Source organism: Aquarana catesbeiana, linkage group LG02, assembly GCF_042186555.1.
Source record: "Aquarana catesbeiana isolate 2022-GZ linkage group LG02, ASM4218655v1, whole genome shotgun sequence".
Classification (NCBI taxonomy): Eukaryota; Metazoa; Chordata; class Amphibia; order Anura; family Ranidae; genus Aquarana; species Aquarana catesbeiana.
The window spans coordinates 626,321,792-626,346,071 of record NC_133325.1 but is presented as its reverse complement, the minus strand read 5'-3'; the positions used below and the strand labels follow the sequence as shown (position 1 = coordinate 626,346,071).

The 24,280-nt window shown below is 47.1% G+C and overlaps 1 protein-coding gene across 4 annotated transcripts in view; it reads right to left on the bottom strand.

Annotated features, from left to right (window-relative positions):
• Nucleotides 1-24,280, bottom strand: part of DHRSX (dehydrogenase/reductase X-linked) — an 863,646-nt gene that overhangs the window by 478,841 nt on the left and 360,525 nt on the right. For all 4 annotated transcript variants that reach the window (XM_073616402.1, XM_073616400.1, XM_073616401.1 and 1 more), the window contains exon 2: nucleotides 3,692-3,799. In XM_073616402.1, the coding sequence (XP_073472503.1) occupies nucleotides 3,692-3,707 (16 nt within the window). In that variant the 5' untranslated portion in view covers nucleotides 3,708-3,799. The remainder of the gene's footprint in view (nucleotides 1-3,691; nucleotides 3,800-24,280) is intronic.

Here is a 24,280-nt window from a genome sequence, read left to right as displayed (position 1 = left end):
AAGTTCGCTGCAGAGCCCCCTAACTCCTTCCAAAACCCCCATCCCTCACTGTGACACCCAGCTCCATCTAGAGTCCTCCAGCATTTCAATACATGCTTTGTATTTCCATACTTTTATTGTGTGAGTATAATATTTTTTTTATATATTGGAACATGGTCCCAATAAAGTTGACAGCCACTGCTTTAACCCTGGTGCGTAGCCTTGACACGTCACTACTAAAGGGGCTGTAAGAAGTGCAAATGTGGAGGCTCTGTTAGGAGGCGATACTGGCAGTGATCTTTAGCAGTCACATCTAAGGTGGTATTAAATCCAAAAACAAAAATGTAACATAACAGCTTAGATGTACTGATTGACATTTTCTTGTTTAGGCCTTTTTTCCTTTATTTTCACCTGATGATCCAGCTAGTAACAGACTTCTTCTCTTAGGCCCCTTTCACACGATCGGACCGTTCAGGTCCGCTTGTCAGTTTTGACGGCGGACCTGAACGGGCGCTCCATGTTAGTCTATGGAGCGTCGGATGTCAGCGGAGACATGTCCGCTGACATCCGACCCGGTCCGATCCGCTGAAGAGCAGACGGATGGCCCTACGTCCAGGTCCGTCGCTGGCGGATCGGGGGAGATCTGACTAAAACGGACACGCTGTCCGTTTTCATCCGATCCCTCCATAGGCGGCAGCGGCACCTGACAAGCCCCTCCCCGCTCAGTGAGCAGAGAGGGACCTGTCATCCGCCGGCTCAGCGGAGATCAACGGACAGAAACGGAGTCCGCCTCATGTGAAAGGGGCCTTAAGGTGTCTGCATTCTGGAGGAAGTAGTAAAGCAGACACCTTTGAACAACAGCATTGTCAGTTGGGGGGAAGGGTAGTGGTAGACTAGCAGAACAAGAAATGTTTTGTTTTTGTTTTTTTTGTTTTTTAATACATGTTTTGTATGTTTGTCCCATGCATGTTGGAAACCACTTATTGTTGACTGACTCGCTACCTCTGCTGGAAGTCTATTCTAAACATCAACTGCCCTTTCAGTAAAATGACAATTTCTAAGATTAGTTTTGAACTTTCCTCCAGTTAAAATTATATTATATACACTGATTATGTGTAGCCCTTTGGTGATGCCAGATATGGACCTCTCTGTCTAGTCATTTGACCACCACTGCTATAGAGGGTGCTGTCTGAGAACTGGTTCAAATTTAGGAAGATGTCTGTGAAGTCTGTTGACAAAGGAGATACCTTTACTATCTATCATGTGTAAATAATCCAGTCCAACAATTAAATTTTTAGTTACACTACATTAAAAAAATGATTTGTCCTGTTTATATTACCAGTAAAATATGTTCTTTAGCCCTGGTTCCCACTACTTTCTTTCTTTCAAAAATTTCTTAATTTCAAAACCTCAGATCAGTGCGATTTGGATCTCCGATTTCATTTCGGCTTGCGACTTCATTTAACAGAACTTAACGCAAGTCGCAATGAAATTTTAGAAGAGTAGTGCAGGAACCTTTTAAAAGTCGCTGTGACTTGAGTCTCAACAATTTTTCATGGTTCCATTCCTGTAAATAGGGTGCGACTTGGCATGCGATTTTGAACTGTCAAACCTCATGACAAATCACATTGGGGTGAACAGGTCTAAATACCAAAGTGGAAAAATGATTTACAAATTAAAAAAGGATTTTTTTTGTGTGTGTCTTTTTTGCACAACATTATGAAAGCAAATAAAACAAGCAAGAATGAAAAACATAAAAAAAAAAAAGAAATTTGGAGTAAAGGGGAGGAAATGTTAATAAAGATTATTTTGGTTAAAGGGCTAATAAGATTTGAAAAAGAAGCAACTTTTATTTATTTATTACGGTAATTCTTTTTTTAAATACTTGTGAAGTTGCTCATCAAAGGGCTAGCCACTGACTTGCACATAAGCACAACATCAAAATATATTGTAACAATATTTTTACAATACATTCATGTTTGACGGGACAACCACTGCTTTTGGTCTTCATTTACATCAAAGATGCACTATTCCCTTTTTAAATGCGAACCGCGTCCCCCCCCCCCCCCCGGAGCTGTGTGAACCGGCTCCGTTGAGAGCTGGTCACATTCTCCTGTCATGCAAATTGGATGCAGGGAAACCTGCATACAATTCGCATATGTGTAAGCCCGGGCTTGAAACAAAAAACAAGTCCTGGCCATGTACTGACGATCACACTGCAGCATGGTGGAGAGGGATGCCCTGGCTATACAAAGACAATGTTGTCATTCATTTATTTTTTGATGGTGTGGTGATGGTTGCTTTTTTGTGAATTTTCCAGTTTGTATTAATAAACATAATTTTTGATAATTATACAGCTGTGTGTTTCCCCTTGGAGTCACCTTTACTTCAGTACCTTGATACCTTAGTGTAACTTTCTCTATTCAAAGCAGGCCCAATTTCTTTAGAAGGTATTTTTAATTAAATGGTTGGTTCACCTTTACCATACAACTGCTTATGCAGATAAGGGGCATCTGATAAAAACAAACTGAGCAGCTTTGACTAAAGTTGAATAATACCCTTGCTATTGGTGTAGGTCATTTACATATCTCAAGAAGCCTGACCTGAAATCTCCCAGGTCGTTGCTTGTTAAGTGAGGAAACGCTATTACTGTTCAACTTCAACATCACAGGAGTGAGCTCTCAGACACTAAGCTCAGAGTTACTGCCTCAGGGAAGTGAAAGAACATGCTGAGCAGGCAGATAACAGGTCTGTGTCCACTCCACTATGCAGAGCAGACATGGACATAGCCCGCTGTTCTTTATGGGGTGGTCAGATGGAAACGGACTGCATGTACGTTTCTATCCAATTGTCATCCAATCCAATGGACGGATGACAAACGTATCCCCATCCGTCTGTTTTTAGTGGACCAGATCTGATCGGATGCTGGCAGGTGACATCTGCTGCCCCATAAAGAACAATGGGTGGTCTGATCAGGTCCGCCTGAAAAATGGACAGGCGGACCCAAACAGTCCGCTAGTGTGAAAGGGGCCTAATAGCTGCCCCCCCCCCCCCCCCCTTAGGAGTTTTCAGAACAAGCCTCATGAGGTACGTAAATGGCCTACACCTATAGCAAAAGCTTGTTTTTATCTACAGACGTCCCTCATCTGCATAGGCAGTTTATTGGTAAAGGTGAACTAACCCTTTAAATAAGACAACCCAGTCAAGTGTTTACATTCTCTGGAGTAGGCAGAGCCTTGCTGGAGTATAGGACATAAGCGGTATATCCTTAGTATTTAGGTTAGGTTTAAGGTGATGTACCTTTTATTCCAAAGTTTTTAAGTAATCAAAAGCAATGAAAAGATCAATGGTATACAAAAAACACAGGTAACCTGTATTTTCAGCAGTTTAAAACAATGAAGAAGCAATGCTAATCGGTCGCAATGGATAACTGCTCTTTAAACATTGCCTGATGCTTAAAAAAAGGCTATGTATACCTTCTCATGGGGTAATGATCATCAATTTTTTTGTGGATTAAGTACCTCTTTACTCCTCACGACTACCCATGGCAAAGCAGGAAACAAAATTAGGTCCAATATTATTCAGATGCAGTTTAACCTTTAACCTTTGGATTGTAAAACAAAAGTCCTTAGAAGGAATTAAATTTATAACTTCATACTGTAAGATTGCTAATGACTACAAGAACAAGTACAAATAGAACAATGTAGCTTACCTATTATCACGTGCATTCCATGTTTGGCTAAATGTTTTGCTGTATAATATCCTATCCCTCTTGAGCCTCCAGTTACAAAAGCAACTTTTCCATCCTGTCTTGGGAGATCTACAAGAAAAATAAACAAGGCAAATAATTTATAACCAATGCACATAGAAAAGAAAGTCAATGAAGAATTTTCCCATTGCACACTGTACCCGTCTTGGTTTGCTAACAGAATTGCTGAGAACAAACAAAACAACTTGCTGAGAACAAATACAAAATAAGATTTTGAATACTGCTCAGCTCCAAAACCTAAACTGTTATTAATGTACTATATGTTTAAATTAGAAATACATTCTTTCAAAATGCTGAACCATTACAGTTAAAAGGTCTGACACTAAAGTGTTACTAAACCCACAACAGTAAAGTCTGTCTGTCATAGCTGCCAACTGTCCCGAATTTCCCGGGACATTCCCGGGACTTGGACTTCATTCCCGGATTTGTGGCGTCCCGGGAAATGTCCCGAAAAATTCGGTTCCGGTTTTTGAAACCGCCGCCGCCGCCGCCGCCGCCGCCGCTAGAGGTCGGCGGCCGGCGGAGACATTGTCTCCGCCGGCCGCCATTTTGTTGGAGTTCAGGAAGACGGCTGGGGGGGGGGCTAGACGAAGCTTCTGCGTCGCCGCCCACCCCCTGCCCCGCTCCGCCTCGGCCCGCCCCGCTCCGCCTCGGCCTGCCTCGGCCCGCCCCGCCTCGGCCCGCTCCGCTCCGCCTCGGCCCGCCCCGCTCCGCCTCGCCCCGCCTACCCCCCGCCCCGCTGCCAGTCTGTTATGGAAAGGGGCGGGGGTTCTAGGTGGGGGGTGAGCGCGCGCACCGCTGTGGGACACGATGTGAGTGGGGGGGGGCACAGGGGACACCTGATGTGAGTGGGGGGGGCACTGGGGACACCTGATGTGAGTGGGGGGGGCATTGGGGACACCTGATGTGAGTGGGGGGGGGCACTGGGGACACCTGATGTGAGGGGGGGGGCACTGGGGACACCTGATGTGAGGGGGGGACACCTGATGTGAGGGGGGGGGCACTGGGGACACCTGATGTGAGGGGGGGACACCTGATGTGAGGGGGGGGGCACTGGGGACACCTGATGTGAGGGGGGGACACCTGATGTGAGGGGGGGGCACTGGGGACACCTGATGTGAGGGGGGGGCACTGGGGACACCTGATGTGAGTGGGGGGGCACTGGGGACACCTGATGTGAGGGGGGGCACTGGGGACACCTGATGTGAGTGGGGGGCACTGGGGACACCTGATGTGAGGCGGGGGCACTGGGGACACCTGATGTGAGGGGGAGCTCCGCCGGGGACTCCTGATGTGAGGGGGGGCTCCGCCGGGGACTCCTGATGTGAGGGGGGGCTCCGCCGGGGACTCCTGATGTGAGGGGGGGCTCCGCCGGGGACTCCTGATGTGAGGGGGGCTCCGCCGGGGACTCCTGATGTGAGGGGGGGCTCCGCCGGGGACTCCTGGTGTGAGGGGGGCTCCGCTGGGGACTTCTGATGTGAGGGGGGCTCCACTGGGGACTTCTGATGTGAGGGGGGCTCCGCCGGGGACTCCTGGTGTGAGGGGGGCTCCGCCGGGGACTCCTGGTGTGAGGGGGGCTCCGCCGGGGACTCCTGGTGTGAGGGGGGCTCCGCTGGGGACTCCTGGTGTGAGGGGGGGCTCCGCCGGGGACACCTGATGTGAGGGGGGCTCCGCCGGGGACTCCTGATGTGAGGGGGGCTCCGCCGGGGACTCCTGATGTGAGGGGGGCTCCGCCGGGGACTCTTGATGTGAGGGGGGCTCCGCTGGGGACTTCTGATGTGAGGGGGGCTCCGCCGGGGACTCCTGGTGTGAGGGGGGCTCCGCTGGGGGCACCTGATGCAAGGACGGACTCTGCTCGGACATCTGAAGCAAGGACGGACGGCTGGTGGCAGGCGACGTGGCAGGTGACACGCTCAGGGATCCCACTGATTCTGCATTATGGTGAGTTGAATGATTTAATTTTATATTACAATGTAATAATAGAAATAATGCGCTTCAATCATCCTGACACCATAACAACCATGGTGCCGGGATGATTGAAGCATTAACACCAGGTGTTTGGAGTATCTTTATCTGCTGATTGTTAAACTTTCTAGAATACACATATTTTTATTGTGTAGGATCTGGGGCTGCTGTCCCGTCATTTCCCTCTCTCTCCCCCTCTCCCCCCCTCTCCATCCCTCATTCATTTCAGACTCTAACCACACCCTCTAGAGCCACGCCCATTTAAGCCACGCCCACAATTTCGCGTAAACCACGCCCATTTTTCGGCGCGACGCGCTTCGCGCGCCGCACTTGTCTGTTTTTGATAGGCCACGCCTGCTGGTGAATGCCCCGCCCCCTAATTATTGGACAGCTCCGCCTACAGCCACAAAAGTGTCCCACATTTTTTTTTTACAATGTTGGCAACTATGGTCTGTATATGCAGTAAAGCATGCTTGTTATACTCACTGTGGAACCTAAAGGGTTAATTCTCCGTAATGTGTAAAATAGCTGTTTGATCCTGTTTTATCTGATGCTCCCCTTCTTACACTGTCCCTAATCCATCTCCTGATAGCTCAGAGCCTTTGGAGTCACTCTGCACATGCTCAGTTTGGTGTTTTGCTAGAGAGTTTGTTTTTTTTTCTTGGGAGAGTGCATGTGATCAGCACAGGGCCAATCATCACTGTCCAGACAGAGGGTCAGGGGTCCTGCAGCCTCATAGGACAGTCAGAGGAGAATGAAAACTCCTCCTACAAGCTTCAACCAGACACTGATAGAAGTTCCAAGACTGCTACCCTGTTTCCCCGAAAATAAGACCTAGCGTGATTGTCAGTGATGGCTGCAATATAAGCCCTACCCCCCAAATAAGCCCTACCCTGTTTCCCCAAAAATAAGCCCTACCCTGAAAATAAGACCTACAAGGACTTTAACTAGGGCTTATTTGGGGGGTAGGGCTTATATTGCAGCCATCACCGACAATCACGCTAGGTCTTATTTTTGGGGAAACAGGGTATATATACTGCTGATGAGAAAAGGTAGCAGTTTATATTTACTAAAATAATTGCATTTCCCTGTTCTGTGTTCTGTGGGAGACCAGATATAGTGAATGCAGGGTCTAGGGTTTAGTAGCACTTTAACTCTATAGCGGAGAGTCGATTAAGAAAATATTAACCTCTTGCTGCCCATGTAAAACATATGTACAGAGGCAAAGAGGGTGGGCCTGATCAACCACATGCCCAGGAGTCAGAGAGAGTCCATACCCACAGGTGGCACAGGGGGTTCATGAATCATGACTAGTGTTTTAAAGTGGAACAAAACCCTCCTATCCTTTTCAGGCAAGAAAGCTGCCATCTCAATCTCTGTTTGATGCTACACAGGTGATCAGTTATGATACCAGTTATTAACTCCATTAATCGTATTATGAGGAGGTTTAGGAGAGTGGCGGTGACATCCAGTATTTCATTATCATGCACACAGTCCTTTGCATGTTCCCAGGCATTAGATCTGTATGAAACTGATTGTATCTGATATAATGTATGGTTGGTATCAGTTAGCACTTTTCACACTGCCTGAGTATTATATCTCTATATTTTCTACAAACATAGCTTACAGATTGCAGTACAGTTTTCATATGGTAATGCTTCAGTGACCAGGCATTTATTCAACAATTAACAAGCAATGGGTACAGTTTTCCCTGGATTTCTCTGAATGAGTAGATGGCAATAGAAATGCAAAGGCTTTAAAGACATCTACTTTAAATTAACCACTTGACCCCCGGAAGGCTTTACCTCCCGTCATGACCAGAGCTTTTTTTTGCTATTCAGCACTGCGCTACTTTAACTGCCAATTGCACGGTCAAAAAATACTATACGCAAATTTAATTTTTATCATTTTTTTTTTCACACAAGCAGAGCTTTCATTTTGGTGCTATTTGATCACCACTGGATTTGTTTTTTTATTTTTAAATGAAAAAAGATTGCAAATTTAAAAAAAAAACACAATATTTTCTGCTTTCCGTTATAAAACATTTTCAATTAAAAATCAAAAAATCTAATTTCCTTATACATTTTGGCCAAAATGAATTCTGATACATTTCTTTGTTACTGCTACAGGGCGGCCGTGCTGTGCATAATCAGATATATACCGTATATACTCAAGTACAAGCCGAGTTTTCAGCACATTTTTTTGTGCTGAAAGCGCCCCCCTCGGCTTATACTCGAGTCACTGCCGTCTGCCTACCTGATCAGCATGTCATGCAGTCAGATGGCAGCCATTCCAGTGTACAAAAGCCGCGCCTCCTCCTCCTCCTCCTCGCCCGTGATAGGGGAACACTCAGTTTCCCAGCAGTGAGTCAGTGTTCAGTGTTCCGCCTATCACGGATGTCCTCCCGTCCTCAGCCCACGGACGAGGATGAGAGGATGTCTGTGATTGGCGGAACACTGAACAATGACTGCTGGGAAACTGAGTGTTGTGCCTATCACAGACGAGGACAAGGAGGGGAAGCGGCTTTTGTACACTGGAATGGCCGCCGTCTGACTGCATGACACAGAGATCAGCTATGCAGATCGGCTCAGGGAGGCTGCAATTAACACAGGGAGGCATGCAGATCGGCACAGGGAGGTATGCAACGGACACTGAGTTATGCAATGGACACTGAAGTATGCAATGGACACTGAGGTATGCAATGCATAGTTGCCAACTGTCCCGGATTTCCCGGGACATTCCCGGGACTTAGACTCCATTCCCGAATTTGTGGTGTCCCAGGAAATGTCCCGAGAAATCCGGTTCTTCATGATTTTCGCCACCGCCGCTACAGGTCCGCTACAGACAATGTCTCCGCTGGCCACCATCTTAAAGAAGTTCAGAAAGACGGCTGGGGGGGGCTAGACGGAGCTCCTGCGTCACCGCCCACCCTCCGCCCCGCTCCGCCTCACCCTGCCTACCCACTGCCAGTCTGTTATGGAAAGGGGCGGGGGTTCTAGCCATGCGGCCAGCGGACACACTAGGACACCTCTGAGGTAGGGGGGAGCGCACCGCTGTGGGAATCTGATGTAAGGGGGGCTCCACTGGGGACACCTGATATAAGGGGGGCTCCACTGGGGACACCTGATGTGAGGGGGGCTCTGCTGGGGACACCTGATGTGAGGGGGGGCTCTGCTGGGGACACCTGATGTGAGGGGGCTCTGCTGGGGACACCTGATGTGAGGGGGGCTCCACTGGGGACACCTGATGTGAGGGGGGGCTCTGCCGGGGACACCTGATGTGAGGGGGGCTCTGCCGGGGACACCTGATGTGAGGGGGGGCTCAGCTGGGGACACCTGATGTGAGGGGGGCTCCACTGGGGACACCTGATGTGAAGGGGGGCTCTGCTGGGGACACCTGATGTGAGGGGGGCTCTGCTGGGGACACCTGATGTGAGGGGGAGCTCCGCTGGGGACACCTGATGTGAGGGGGAGCTCCGCCAGCAACACCTGATGTGAGGGGGGGCTCCGCCGGGGACTCCTGGTGTGAGGGGGGCTCCGCCGGGGACTCCTGGTGTGAGGGGGGCTCCGCCGGGGACTCCTGGTGTGAGTGGGGCTCCGCCGGGGACTCCTGGTGTGATGGGGGCTCCGCCGGGGACTCCTGGTGTGAGGGGGGCTCCGCTGGGGATTCCTAGTGTGAGGGGGGCTCCGCTGGGGACTCCTGGTGTGAGGGGGGCTCCGCTGGGGACATCTGATGTAAGGAGGGCTCCGCTGGGGGCACCTGATGCAAGGACGGACTCTGCTGGGACATCTGACGCAAGGACGGACGGCTGGTGGCAGGCAACGTGGTTAGTGACACGCTCAGGGATCCCACTGATTCTGCATTATGGTGAGTTGAATGATTTCATTTTATATTACAATGTAATAATAGAAATAATGCACTTCAATCATCCTGACACCATAACAACCATGGTGCCGGGATGATTGAAGTGCTAACACCAGGTGCTTGGAGTATCTTTATCTGCTGATTGTTAAACTTTCTAGAATACATATATTTTTATTGTGTAGGATCTGGGGCTGCTGTCCCATCATTTCCCTCTCCCCCTTTCCCCTTCTCCCCCTCTCCCCCTTTCCCTCTCCATCCCTCATTCATCTCAGACTCTAACCACACCCTCTTGAGCCAAGCCCATTTAAGCCATGCCCACTATGTCGCGTAAACCACGCCCATTTTTCACCGCGGCACGCGAAGCCGCACTTGTATATTTTTCCTAAACCACGCCTACAAATGAATGCCCCCGTCCCCCAATTATTGTACGGCTCCGCCTACAGCCACAAAAGTGTCCCACATTTTTTTTTTTACAATGTTGGCAACTATGGCAATGTACCCTGAGGTATGCAATGGACACTGAGGTATGCAATGGAGACTGAGGTATGCAATGGACACTGAGGTATGCAATGGACACTGAGGTATGCAGCTGCAGATGGGCATTGTTGACCCTCTTTTCCACTTATAGTAGCTGCTGCATTTCTCACCCTCGGCTTATACTCAAGTCAATAAGTTTTCACAGTTTTTTGTGGTAAATTAGGTGCCTCGGCTTATACTCAGGATGGCTTATACTCGAGTATATATGGTATATGTGTATAGATAGATAGATAGATAGATAGATAGATAGATCTATATACTGTATATATACGTGATTCTGCACTTCTGGGTAGGGGGTGCGCACGTGCCGCCGGCACTGCTTATGCTGTGACTTGTCACAGCACAAGCTGATCAGTGAGTGCCGGCCAAAGGCTGTCCGCCGGCACCCACCGATCATCACGAAAATACACAGAACCAAGCTCTGCCTATGTAAACAAGGCTGAGCTCCGTCATGACAGGGGGAAAGGGATGGATTTTCTTTCCCTGCCAAGCAGCAAACAAAATCCATCTCTTGCCTTAGTAAAAGCACCTAACACAGTACACAAAAACACTGGCTAGGCACACAATTATGCCTTTAATCACCTTAGATGTTTCCCAGCCAGTGTCATTAGTACAGTGACAGTGCATATTTTTAGCACTGATCACTGTATTAGTGTCACTGGTTCCCATAAAGTGTCAGAATGTCCGCTGTAATATTGCAGTCCCACTATAATTCGCTGATCACCACCATTACTAGTATATAAAAAATAATTGGCCTAAATTTATGAAGAAATTAGATTTAAAATTTTTTTTTATTGGATATGTTTTAAAGCAGAAAGTAAAAAACATTGTTTTTTTTTTTTTTTCAAAATTGTCTGCCTTTTTTTGTTTATAGCACAAAAAATAAAACATGCAGTGGTAATCAAATACAACCAAAAGAAAGCTCTATTTGTGGGGCGGTAAATCTCCTGGAGGTCAAGTTGTTAATTGATTTGTGCAAAAGTGTCTACAAACTATGGTATATATACTGGAATTTACGTAGCTATAGACACTGGCCTGTAATGGTGGTGATTAGCGACTTATAGTGTGACTGTAATCTGGTGCTAACAAACACTATCTGAGAGGGCCACTTACTGACACTGACATCGCTAGTGACAGTAATACAGTGATAATATACTATCTGGGAAGGGGTTAACATCTAGGGGCAATCAAGGGGTTAACTGTGTGCCTAACAATGTGTAACGTGTGCTGCTTTTACTTTACTATCTGGCTGTTTGTGAAACAGCCAGATTGTTGTTCACAGTACACGGAGTTCTGTGTTTTTGTAAACACAGAACTCTATGTATGACTGGTCACAGCCAATCAGCTGACTTGAGCCAAAATCATTGGCTGAAATCAACTGGAAAACTAGTGCTTTCTCCAATCACAGCACGAGTTGGCAGGAAAAAGCGCACCCGGAAGCAAGCCGGCGACATACCGATACATTGTGTGGCCTGCCTGTGCTGCTCTGCTACAATAAAACTACTGTTAAGTACTTGACATGGATTTTTGAATCAGCTCTGTAAACATATTTTAATCTTTCTTATGAATTCTAACAACAATTCATAATGTAATAGATTCTTATAGTTGTGGTTATTAAATTGGCCATATACGTTGAAACTCTGGGACAGTTTAATATTTAGGTGTTGAAACGTGATAATTGTATATTAGGATTGTTTTCTGCACAACTAGTGTTGTATTTTTAAGCAGTGAGATTACAATGCTGTTTTTGCAGTTTTGTTTTTTGAATACGTTTCTCTTTGTGGGTAAGGGCTGACATTATGAATTATATAGTATAGTCCATCTCATAGGGGAGGGCTGTTGGTGCACAGATTATATTCTAATTTTATTGCTTAATTTGTTTTGTTTAATCCTCCCTTTCATGGCAGCTATTGCTCACCCCATATTCACTCTTCTGCTGATTTATTCAGCTGCTGCACTAGTGCTGTCATGTGTAAGTTGGATTTTCCTGTCCTGGCAGCTGAACAGAGTGGTGGGGGAAAAACAAGGACTGGGTTTCTTAAGGCACCAAAACCACAAAAAAATTAAAATGTATACTTTTTTTTTTATTATTGAGGCATGAATAAAAAGCATCATACTAGAAACATTGAGGCGGATAGATTGGTCTATCATATCAAAATCACCCCACATACATATATTACATCATAATTATTATAATAGTCAGATTTTGACACAAATATGTATGTGATTACTGACGCGTTTCAATTTTAAAAAGCTTCTTCAGGGGTAGAGGAGGTTGTTCTGCAAAACAAGTGTATATATCAGAAAAGATGTAGGGAATATCACATCGTTGTAAGGAATTGTGTCAGATACTCACCAAGGCCAAGTTGCTGAGAGAGGCTCCCCTTGCAGCTGGGCGCACGATACCCTCTGGGAGTGGCACAGCGGGTATTGGGCACGAAGAAGCACGGGTCGCCAGCAGGTAGTAGAGGAGCTGGGCGATTCTTCAGGTAGAGAAGAGATCCGTGCAGGGTGGCTGAGCCGGATACTGAGGGTCAACCACAAGGCAGAAGTCCAGAAACAGGCCAGGGGTCAAACACGGGTATTCCAGAAGGCAGATAGTCCAACACTGGGTGAAGCAGAGACAAAGTCCAAGAGCAGGCCGGGGGTCAAACACAGGTAGTCAGGCAGGCAGATAATCCACAGTAGGGTGAGGCAGAGGCAAGTCCAGGAGCAGGCCGAGGGTCAAACACAGGTAGTCAGGCAGGCAGATAATCCACACTAGGATGAGGCAGAGGCAAGTCCAGGAGCAGGCCGAGGGTCAAACACAGGTAGTCAAGCAGGTAGAGGAGTCCAGAAGGCAGCCGAGGGTCAAGCACAAGAGAGGTTCAAGCAAGGTCGAGGTCGATCCGGGTCACAACGGCAGGTACAGGTACACAGATTCAGGAAGAGGTTACAGGAGCTGAAAAGACAAACCAGCAACAAACACAGGACATAGCTGTCTTTATATAGGCCCACCAGGGGAACGTCCCAATGTGCGTGCACGCGTTCGTATTGATGCGCTGCGTCGTGCACCCACGTGAGCTGATCCGTTCGGAACACGCGCTCGTACCCGCTGACTGTGAAACGGTACACGCCGATGTGCAATTCTACCACACAGGCGCATGGGGAAATGCCTATACTGACAGGCCCTGATTCTGACATTCCCCTGACAGTGCCCCCCCAAGGGGCAACCTCCAGGTGCCCAACCTAGCTCGGATCCCAGGATGTCTTCTGTGAAACTCTCGCACTAAACGAGGGGCATGGATATTGCTAGCGGGCTCCCAAGAATTGTCCTCCGGGGGATACCCTTTCCATTTAACTAGGTACTGTTCCTGCCCCCCCCTCCATTTGTAATCTACTATTGCCTCCACTTCAAATTCTTCTTCCCCTTCAATCTGGATTGGTGGAGGAGGTAGTTCTTCCCTTCCTGGAAAAGAGTTAGGAGTGACCGGTTTTAGTAAAGAGGCATGGAACACCGGATGTATCCTATAGGAATTAGGCAAGGTCAGTTCAAAAGCCACAGGGTTTACAACCCTCTTAATCTCAAAAGGACCAATGAATTTTGGGCCTAGTTTGCGTGATAGGCAAGGTAATTTGAGGTTGATGGCTGATAGCCATACTTTATCTCTACCTTGAAACTTGGGTTACTTCTTCTTCCCCTGTTATAGAACTCTTCATATCTCTTTTGAGCTTTCTTCATTGTTTCCTGAATTTGCAAAAAGTTTGTTTGGATAACATGTATACGGTCTTGTACTGCAGGAATTGTGACTTCGGGAATAGAATCCGGGAGAAAGGAAGGGTGAAAACCATAGTTTGCCCAGAAAGGTGTTTGGTTGATGGCGGAATGTACAGAATTGTTGTAGGTGAACTCTGCGCACGGTAAGAGGGAAGACCAGTTGTCCTGGGACCAGGAGCAGAAACATTGAAGGTATTGCTCTAAAGACTGATTTGTTCTTTCTGTCTGGCCATTGCTTTGTGGGTGATAGGCGGAAGAGAGGGATGTCTTGATTTCTAAGGACTTGCACATATCCTTCCAGAATCTTGACGTGAACTGAATCCCCCTATCGGATACAATGTTGTGGGGAACACCATGGAGTCTTACTACTTCTTTTATAAAGACTTCTGCAGTTGTGGAAGCAGAAGGGGTGCCTACTAATGGCAGGAAGTGGGCCATCTTTGAAAGGCGGTCAACAACCACTAAGATGGTAGTAAACTTCTCGGAAGGAGGCAGATCAACAATAAAGTCCATAGAGACCTCTGTCCAGGGACGTTCAGGTACAGATAAAGATTTTAAGAGTCCCCACGATTTGGCATTGGATCCCTTATTGCATTGGCAAGTAATGCAAGATTGTATATATCTTCTGCAGTGTTGTCTCCAACCCGGCCACCAGAACGAGCGATTAATTAGTTCAGAGGTCTTTTGTATACCAAAATGTCCTGCCAACTTGTGATCGTGAAAGGTTTGTAGAATCTGAAGTCTTACCGGGAGTGCACGAATACCTTGTCCTGGACCCATAACAGACCATCTTTCTTTTCTAGGGAGGATACTTCAGGTTCTGTACATTGACTGGAGGCTTGAACAATAATTGACCTAAGATTGGGCTGAACGAGGCTAAGAAAGTTGTGGGGAGCTAAATTGGTTCCAGGTTCTTCCGGTCCAGTGGTTTCTGGGAACATACGGGAAAGCGCGTCCGCCTTCCCGTTCTTAGAGCCAGGTCGATAGGTAATATGGAAGTTAAACCTGGAGAAGAACAAGGCCCAACGGGCCTGACGAGGTCGGAGGCGTTCAGCTGTTCGAAGATACTCTAGGTTATGGTGGTCAGTGAAGATCATGATGGGTTGAAATGCCCCTTCCAGCAGATATCTCCATTCTTCTAAGGCGAATTTTATAGCAAGTAACTCTCGATCCCCGACATCATAATTCTTCTCCGGAGGGTTGAGTTTACGAGAGGCAAAGGCCACCGGATGGAGCAAGGCTTTTTTGCCACTTCTCTGAGACAGGATTGCCCCTATTGCTGACTCCGAAGCATCCACTTCAAGTACATAGGGTAGGACTGGATTGGGATGTTGGAGAATAGGAGCCGATATAAACAGTCTTTTTAGTTCATCGAAGGCTTCTTGAGCTTCAGGGGACCATTGGAATCTAGTCTGCTGGCAAGTTATTTGAGTAATAGGGGAGATGATAGAGGAGAAACATTTAATAAATCTGCGATAGAAATTGGTGAAGCCAACGAATCGCTGAATTCCCTTTTTATCTACGGGAGCTGGCCATTCCTGGATGGCCCTAACTTTCTGCGGATCCATTGGGACCCCTCCTACTGAGATAATGAATCCGAGGAACTGGATGGTGTCTTTCTCAAAGTCACATTTTTCCCCCTTTAAGTATAGACCATGTTTTCTGAGGATTGAGAGTACTTTCTTCACATGGGTGTGATGTGCTTCTAAAGTGGTGGAAAAGATCAGGATGTCATCGAGATAAACAGTTACAAAGTTATCTAGATACTCACGGAAGTTGTCGTTGACTAAATGTTGAAACGTAGCCGGGGCATTGCAAAGGCCAAAGGGCATCACCAAATATTCGAAGTGCCCGAATCTGGACCGGAAAGCTGTCTTCCATTCATCTCCTTCTCGTATCCAAACCAAATTGTACGCTCCCCGGAGATCTAATTTGGTAAAGATCTGAGCGGCTCGGAGACGCTGGAAAAGTTCAGGAATAAGAGGGAGCGGGTACCTGTTCTTGATGGTAATTTTGTTAAGCTCCCTATAGTCCACACAAGGCCTCAAGGTTCCATCCTTTTTCTCGGCAAAAAAGATTCCCGCTCCAGCTGGAGAAGAAGAAGAATGGATGAATCCCTTTTCAAGATTTTCGTCGATGTAGGAGCGAAGGGCTTCTAGCTCGATCTCTGATAGAGGAAAAATGCGGCCGAAAGGGATTTCGGAACCGGGTAGGAGGTCGATGGGGCAATCATAGGGTCATTGAGGTGGTAGACTGTCAGCTTTCTTCTTATCAAAGATGTCCAGGAATTCATGGTATGCTGCGGGGACATGTTGAAGATTATCCGGTGCTGGTTGTAGAGTTAGACATGGAGCCGTTCTGTCGTATCTTGGTGAAAGGCAATGCTGAGAGCAGTACGTGGAAGAGAAGAGGACTTCTTTCTTGCTCCAATTTATCTGAGGATCATGGGCCTGCAACCATGGAAACCCCAGAATGATGGGAAACATAGGTGAGCTTATAATGTCAAAGCAAAGAAATTCAGAATGATCAGAGTCTGTGTGGGTGAGGATAGGCTTAGTTTCCTCTGTGACAGGCCCAGAACAGGGTAGGGATCCATCTGCCAGATGGATTTGTAGCTGTTGCTCCTTAACTCGTAGAGGGATATGCAGGTTTTGGGCTAAAGATGCATCCAAGAAGCAACTGCAGGCTCCTGAGTCAACGATGGCTGGCAACCGGACCTTCTCTTCTCTTCCCACCTGTAATGAGATCATGAGGACAAGGTGAGACTGGCTTGAACTAGCGACTTGAAAGTTTGTGGCAGACCGTAGGTGGTACTTACTGGGTCTAACAGGGCAGTTGTTTAAGAAGTGACCGGCCCCTCCACAATATAGACAAAGGTTAGCCTGGGGCCGGCGGAGCTTTTCATCAGGAGAGAGTGGGGGTCGAACTAGACCCAGTTGCATGGGCTCACCATGGGAGGATGACGAAGAAGTTGTAGAAGGTGCAGGAACAGGTGGTACCCGCGGCATCATCCAAGTGGGTCTTGGAGACTGGAAACGCTCGCTCGACGTTCCCGTAGGCGTCTGTCCAGTTTAATAGCGAGCTGGATCAGGTCTTCTAGGGAGACCGGGGTATCTACTCAAGCCAATTCATGCTTTAGGGTCTCTGAGAGTCCCTGGCGATACTGATATTTTAATGTGGCCTCGTTCCAGTTGGTGTCCCCTGACCATTTTCGAAATTCCACAGTGTAATCTTCCACCGGTCTCTTTCCCTGGGTCAGGGTATGCAGGATGGACTCAGCCGTGGCGGTACGCTGCGGATCGTCATATAGCTGGGCCATGGAGTCAAAAAATGTATCTGCAGAGTCAAGGAGGGGGCTCTTTTGCTCAAGAAGGTTGTGAGCCCAGGATTGCAGTTCGTCAGAAAGCAAAGAGATAATGAACCCCACTTTCACAGTCTCAGAATAAAAAGTCCTGGGTTGAAGGGCAAAGTATAGTAGGCAAGCATTTCTAAATGCCCTGTACTTCTTCCAGTTCCCGGAGAATCGTTCCGGAATGGGAACCCTGGGTTCAGGTAAGACCATTACTGCTGCAGGAGCTGGGTTAGCTTGATCCCGAGAGGAAGATGTCCCACTGGCAGATGCTGACGCGGTGTCCGAGGGGTTAGGAAACGTGGTTAGATGTTGCAAACGACCCTCAATCTGGAAATAGCCATCTTGGAGTCTCTGGACAGCCTGGGTGAGGGCTGTAACCTGCTGGCAGAGTGCCTCAAGGGGAGAGCCAGCTCTGTCGGCCTCACTCATGGCTGGTTTGTACTGTCAGGTACTCACCAAGGCCGAGTTGTTGAGAGAGGCTCCCCTTCTAGCTGGGCGCACGATACCCTCTGGGAGTGGCACAGCTGGTATTGGGCACGAAGAAGCACAGGTCGCCAGCAGGTAGTAGAGGAGCTGGGCGATTCTTCAGGTAGAGAAGAGATCCGTGCAGGGTGGCTGAGTCGCATACTGAGGGTCAACCACAAGGCAGAAGTCCAGAAACAGGCCAGGGGTCAAACACGGGTATTCCAGAAGGCAGATAGTCCAACACTGGGTGAAGCAGAGACAAAGTCCAAGAGCAGGCCGGGGGTCAAACACAGGTAGTCAGGCAGGCAGATAATCCACACTAGGATGAGGCAGAGGCAAGTCCAGGAGCAGGCCGAGGGTCAAACACAGGTAGTCAAGCAGGTAGAGGAGTCCAGAAGGCAGCCGAGGGTCAAGCACAAGAGAGGTTCAAGCAAGGTCGAGGTCGATCCGGGTCACAACGGGCAGGCACAGGTACACAGATTCAGGAACAGTTTACAGGAGCTGAAAAGACAAACCAGCAACAAACACAGGACATAGCTGTCTTTATATAGGCCCACCAGGGGAACGTCCCAATGTGCGTGCACGCGTTCGTATTGATGCGCTGCGTCGTGCACCTACGTGAGCTGATCCGTTCGGAACACGCGCTTGTACCCGCTGACTGTGAAACGGTACGCGCCGATGTGCAATTCTACCACGCAGGTGCATGGGGAAATGCCTACACTGACAGGCCCTGATTCTGACATTCCCCTGACAAATTGTGAGACCAGTTGATTGAGAGATAAAACTTTTTTAATTTAATTTCAGATTTTTTTGGAGGTATTCTTTTATGTTTTCTGATAAAGTGCTATATTTTCACTGGTTTTGGGATCTCCTCACTGAACTATTCGCCTTTTGGACTCTGAGATATCTTTGATTATTGGGGTGCTTTTTTAGTTGCTTTGGTTAATGTTTGACCTTTATTTTTTGGATTGTCAGGTAAGAATTGCATTCCATGATTGCCAAATAGGAGGTTAGTTATATAATTATAATTGATTATAATTTGACAGATTATATATTCCTGCTTGGGGGCCCTCTAGACACAATAGGGTTGAATTACTAAAACTGATGAGTGCAAAATCTGGTGCAGCTGAGTATGGTAGCCAATCAGTTTCTAACTTCAAGTTTTTTTAAGCTTTGATAAAAAAAAAAAAACCTGGAAGCTGACTGGTTTCTATGCAGACCTGCACCCAATTCTGCACTCTCCAGTTTTAGTAAATCAACCCCTATGATTCATTTTGGATGTGCAGTACTAGGATTACAATAGGATATGGCTCATGTTGATTCCCAAGTGAGCTCCTTTACAACATAGGCATTTTGGCACCTCTCTTATGCCGCTTACACACGGTCGGACTTTTCGACCGGACTGGTCCGACGGACGCTGACTGACCAAAGCCGGCGGACAATCCGATCGTGTGTGGGATTCACCGGATCTTCAGCGTACTTTTCCAGTCGCAAATCTGACGGACTTTAGATTTGGAACATGCTTCAAATCTTTATGTCGTAACTCCGCCGACCCAGAAATCCGCTCGTCTGTATGCTAGTCCGACTGAAAAAAACCCACGCTAGGGCAGCTATTGGCTACTGGCTATCAACTTCCTTATTTTAGTCCGGTCGTACGTCATCACGTACGAATCCGTCGGACCTTTGTGTGATCGTATGTAGTTAAGTCTGTTCGTTAGAAAGTCTGCCGCAAGTCCGCCAAAAGTCCGTCGAAAGTCTGTCGGACGGGCTGTCGGACTTTTGCAGCCGAAAAGTCCGACCGTGTGTACGTGGCATTACTGTTGTTTATTTTCAATTATGATTTAAAGATTTTGGATTACCACTCTTCATTGTATTCTGTACATTTAAATGTAGATCCCAGTAGTTTTTTTTTTTTGGTGCCTATTGTGCTTCCCGATTCCTATCTCGTGAGGCTAATCAGTGCATTGTGGACACACTCTAGTGGCTGGATGATAATTTTCAGTTTTTTTATGTAAGTCTGTCTATGTATCTTCGCAAGAATTGCTATATACATTTATGCTCAGCATATATGAGCATTTTCCTTTGATATGTACATTTGCTTTGCAGAACAACCTGCTCTACCCTTTTTTGTTTTTTAAAATCAAAACACAGTAATTTTTGATGGGAAAATCCCTCCCATGCAGGGTGTGCCCCTGCCAGGAGAACACAGTGATTATTGTTTGCAGCTATAACAGCCGCTAGCAATAATGTCATGGAACATCTGACAGGCTGGTTGTACCCAAGTTGATCGATCAAATCGGGTAAATTCAAACTGCCCATGCATGGTTCGAATCTCAGCTGGTCCCTGCTGAACTGGCCGAGATTCGAACCGTCTATGGCCAGCTTAAGTCCCCTTTACATTTATCCTGACTGTTACCGGGAAATACCATGGAAGAAGGACTGCTAATGCAAGTGCAAAGACTTTGCCTATGTATTCTATCCATCCAATTACCCCTTCTGTAAGGGGTGTACAGTCCCTGACAAAAGTCTTGTCGCTTCTCTATTTTGTAGAAACTCCTACTATTAACCTGACTTTTAAATAATCAAGTGGAAAAGCTAAAGCCCTCCCAAATGATGTTTAATGCACTGAAATAAATTAGTTTGACTGAAAAAAGATTTATCATTTAATCAAGACAGACAGGTCAAATTTTGGCAAGATGTTTTGTCGCCTATACAGAAATTGAACAACTTTACTGAAAATCCAAAAATATGTCAGCAAATTAAGTAGTGGTGCTGTAAGATCCAAATTTAATATCTTGTATGACTTCCATGAGCTTGAAGGACAGCATCCATGCGGTTTGGCAAGGATTCATACAATTTATTGATGAAGTCATCAGGAATAGCAAAGAAAACAGTCTTGCATGCCTCCCAGAGTTCATCAATATTCTTTGGTTTCGTCTTCCATGCTTCATCTTTCATCCTACACCACATATGCTCAATGATGTTCATGTCTGGTGACTGGGCTGGCCAATCCTGGAGCATCTTGATCTTCTTTGCCTTAAGGAACTTTAATGTGGAGATGGAAGTATGCGATGGAGCACCATCCTGCTGCAAAATTTGGCCTTTTTTATGGTTGGGAATATAAGAGGTAGCTAAGATTTCTTGGTATTTTAGACTATTGATGTTGCCTTCCACCCTGCAGATCCCTCGCACACCCCCATACTGGATGTAACCCCAGACCATGATTTTGCCTCCACCAAACTTCACTGTTTTCTGCGTAAATCTCGGCTCCATGCGGGGTTCCAGTAGGTCTCCTGCAATATTTGCGGCGACTGTGGTGTAATTCAACAGAAGATTCATCTGAAAAATCCACCTTCTGCCACTTTTCAAGAGTCCATCCTTTTAGCAGGCTATGGCCCTTGGCAAATGCCACACGGTTTTTCAATTGTCTTTTGTTTAGTGCTGGCTTATGGGCACTGATTCGACCATGGAGGCCATTTCGAGACAGAATCCGACAAACTGTTCTGGTTGACACAGGAACTTCAGGTGACCAGGTCTTGTGGAGCTCTGCTGCAGTAGAAAATGGGCTGGCCTTGGATTTTCGAGCCAACAAACGGTCCTCTCAAGCAGTTGTCTTGCGGGGTCGGCCTGACCTGGCCTTGTCCAAAACATCTCCAGTCTCTTCAAATCTTTTTTTTATCCTCTGAACTTGACGCTGAGACACATTGAAGGTGTCTGCCACATCTGGTCTTCAGCCTCTTGATAATCAACACTTTAGTCTCCGGGTGAATCTTAGGCATGTTTGCAGAGGTCTAGTTGCAGTTGAGAAGGTCTAGTGTACTGGTGTTCTTTTTATACACACCTCAGACCTAATTGATTCATTATTAGTCACAGGTAAAGCTCATATAACAAGGCGACAACACTTATGTCTTGGCAAAAAATAGGATTTTTTAAAACAGCTTACCTGTAAAATCCTTTTCTTTCTAAGGACATCACGGGACACAGAGCCACAGTAATTACTGATGGGTTATATAGGTATCACTGGTGATTGGACACTGGCACACCCTATCAGGAAGTTCAACCCCCTATATAATCCCTCCCCCTTGCAGGGATACCTCAGTTTTGTAGCCAAGCAATATAGTGTATTAGAAGAGGGGCGGGACCTCTGTGTCCCATGATGTCCTTCGAAAGAAAAGGATTTTACAGGTAAGCTGTTTTAAAAAATCCTATTTTCTTTCTCGAACATCACGGGACACAGAGCCACAGTAATTACTGATGGGATGTCCCAGAGCAATGCTACCTGAGGGGGGGGAACCACGACCAAGTAGGGTGCAATCAGACCTGAGGACCCTGTACCACTGCCTGCAGCACACTACGCCCAAAGGCGATATCCTCATGCCTTCTCACATCCACCTGATAGAATCTGGTGAATGTATGAACTGAAGACCAGGTTGCGGCCTTGCAGATTTGAGCCATAGAGGCCCGGTGATGCACTGCCCAAGAAGCACCAATAGCCCTTGTGGAATGTGCCCTGATCTGAAATGGAGGAATCTTCTGTTTCAAACCGTAAGCTTGAATGATCAACTGTCGAATCCATTTAGAAATGGTAGCTTTTGACGCTGCCTGTCCTCTATTGGGACCCTCTGGCAGCACAAACAAAACATCCGTCTTGCGGATCTGAGTAGTTGCCCCTAGATGGGCCTTAACTGCTCTTACTACATCCAACGAATGTAGAGATCTCTCTTCCGGAGAACAGGGATCTGGAAAAAAGGAAGGTAGAACAATGTCTTGGTTTAAATGAAAATCAGAAACCACCTTCGGTAAAAAACTAGGATGAGGGCGTAGTACCACTCTATCCTTGTGTATAATCAAATAAGGCTCCTTACAGGAAAGAGCTGCTAATTCTGATACTCTTCTAGCAGAAGAGATGGCCACCAGAAAAATTAATTTCCTTGTCAACAAGACCAAAGGAATCTGACTTATTGGTTCAAAAGGCTGTTTCTGTAACACAGCCAGGACCAAATTCAAGTCCCAGGGGTTTAGGGGCGCTTTAACCGGAGGATTAAGACGCATCACCCCCTGCATAAAGTTTCGGACCAAAGAATGCGAAGCAAGTGGCCGCTGAAATAATACTGATAAAGCAGAGACCTGGCCCTTGATGGTACTCAAGGCCAGCTTCATCTCTAATCCCATCTGTAGAAAATCAAGGATTCTACCTATGACATATTTCCTGGGATGCCAACCTCTGGATTCACACCAGGTTATATAAGCCTTCCAGACTCTATGATAAATCATCCTGGAAGCTGGCTTCCTTGCATTAATCAAGGTAGATATGACAGGACCTGAGAGCCCACGACTCTTCAGAACGTGGGTCTCAATAGCCAAACCGTCAAATTTAGCGTTTGTAAGGCAGGATGGAACACTGGACCTTGAGATAACAGGCCTGGGCGTACCGGTAGGGTCCACGGGAACCCACCGTCATCCTTACTATTTCTGCATACCAAGTCCTTCTGGGCCAAGCGGGGGCCACCAGAAGTACCGACTTCCTTTCCTGCCTGATCCTGCGAAGGAGTCGTGGTAGTAGCAGAATAGGCGGGAATGCGTAAATCAGTGAGAACCGATGCCACGGAATCACCAACGCATCCGTCCCGCATGCAAGAGGATCTTTTGTCCTTGCCACAAATCTGTCTATCTTTTTGTTGAATCGGGATGCAAAGAGATCTACATCTGGAACCCCCCATCTTTGGCATATGGCCCAAAAGACGTCGGGATGCAGAGACCATTCCCCTGGAAGTAACTGCTGACGACTTAGATAGTCCGCCTGCCAATTCTCTATTCCCGGGATGAAAACTGCCGATATGCATGGCACATGCATCTCTGCCCAGACTAAGATCTGGTTCACCTCTTTTTGAGCAGCTCGGCTCCGGGTGCCTCCCTGATGATTGACATAAGCCACTGCTGTGGCATTGTCGGACTGGATCCTGACCGGACAACCCTGTAGCCTGATAGTCCAGGCTTTTAGAGCTAGATGTATCGCCCGGATCTCCAGAATGTTGATAGGTAAGGTCCTCTCTGTCTTGGACCATACCCCTTGGACCGCAGCCTGTTCCAGAACTGCTCCCCAACCTGACAGACTGGCATCTGTTGTTACCACCGTCCAGGTAACCGGTAGAAAGGATTTCCCCTTCTGCAGGTTTTCGGGTATGAGCCACCAATTGAGGCTCTGACGCACCGCATGCGACAGGTGCATCGGAAAGTCTAATGCCTGAACCTTCTTGTTCCAGGTCGACAGAATACTGTGTTGCAGCATTCTTGAGTGAAACCGAGCATAGGGAACTGCTTCGAATGAAGACACCATCTTCCCTAGTAGCCTCATACAAAGGCGGACTGAGGGACCCTTCTTGGTCCTTACTGTCAGAATCAGCTCTCTCAAAGCAGTGATCTTTGCCTGGGGTAGAAATATTTTCTCCTGGCTTGTATCTATAATCAGACCTAAATACTCCAGTCTTCTTACTGGTTTTAGGAAAGACTTTTCTAAGTTGAGGATCCAACCCAGGTGTTCTAGATACCTGACCGTGGTCCTCAAGTTTCCCTTCAAAGAGGCTACCGACCG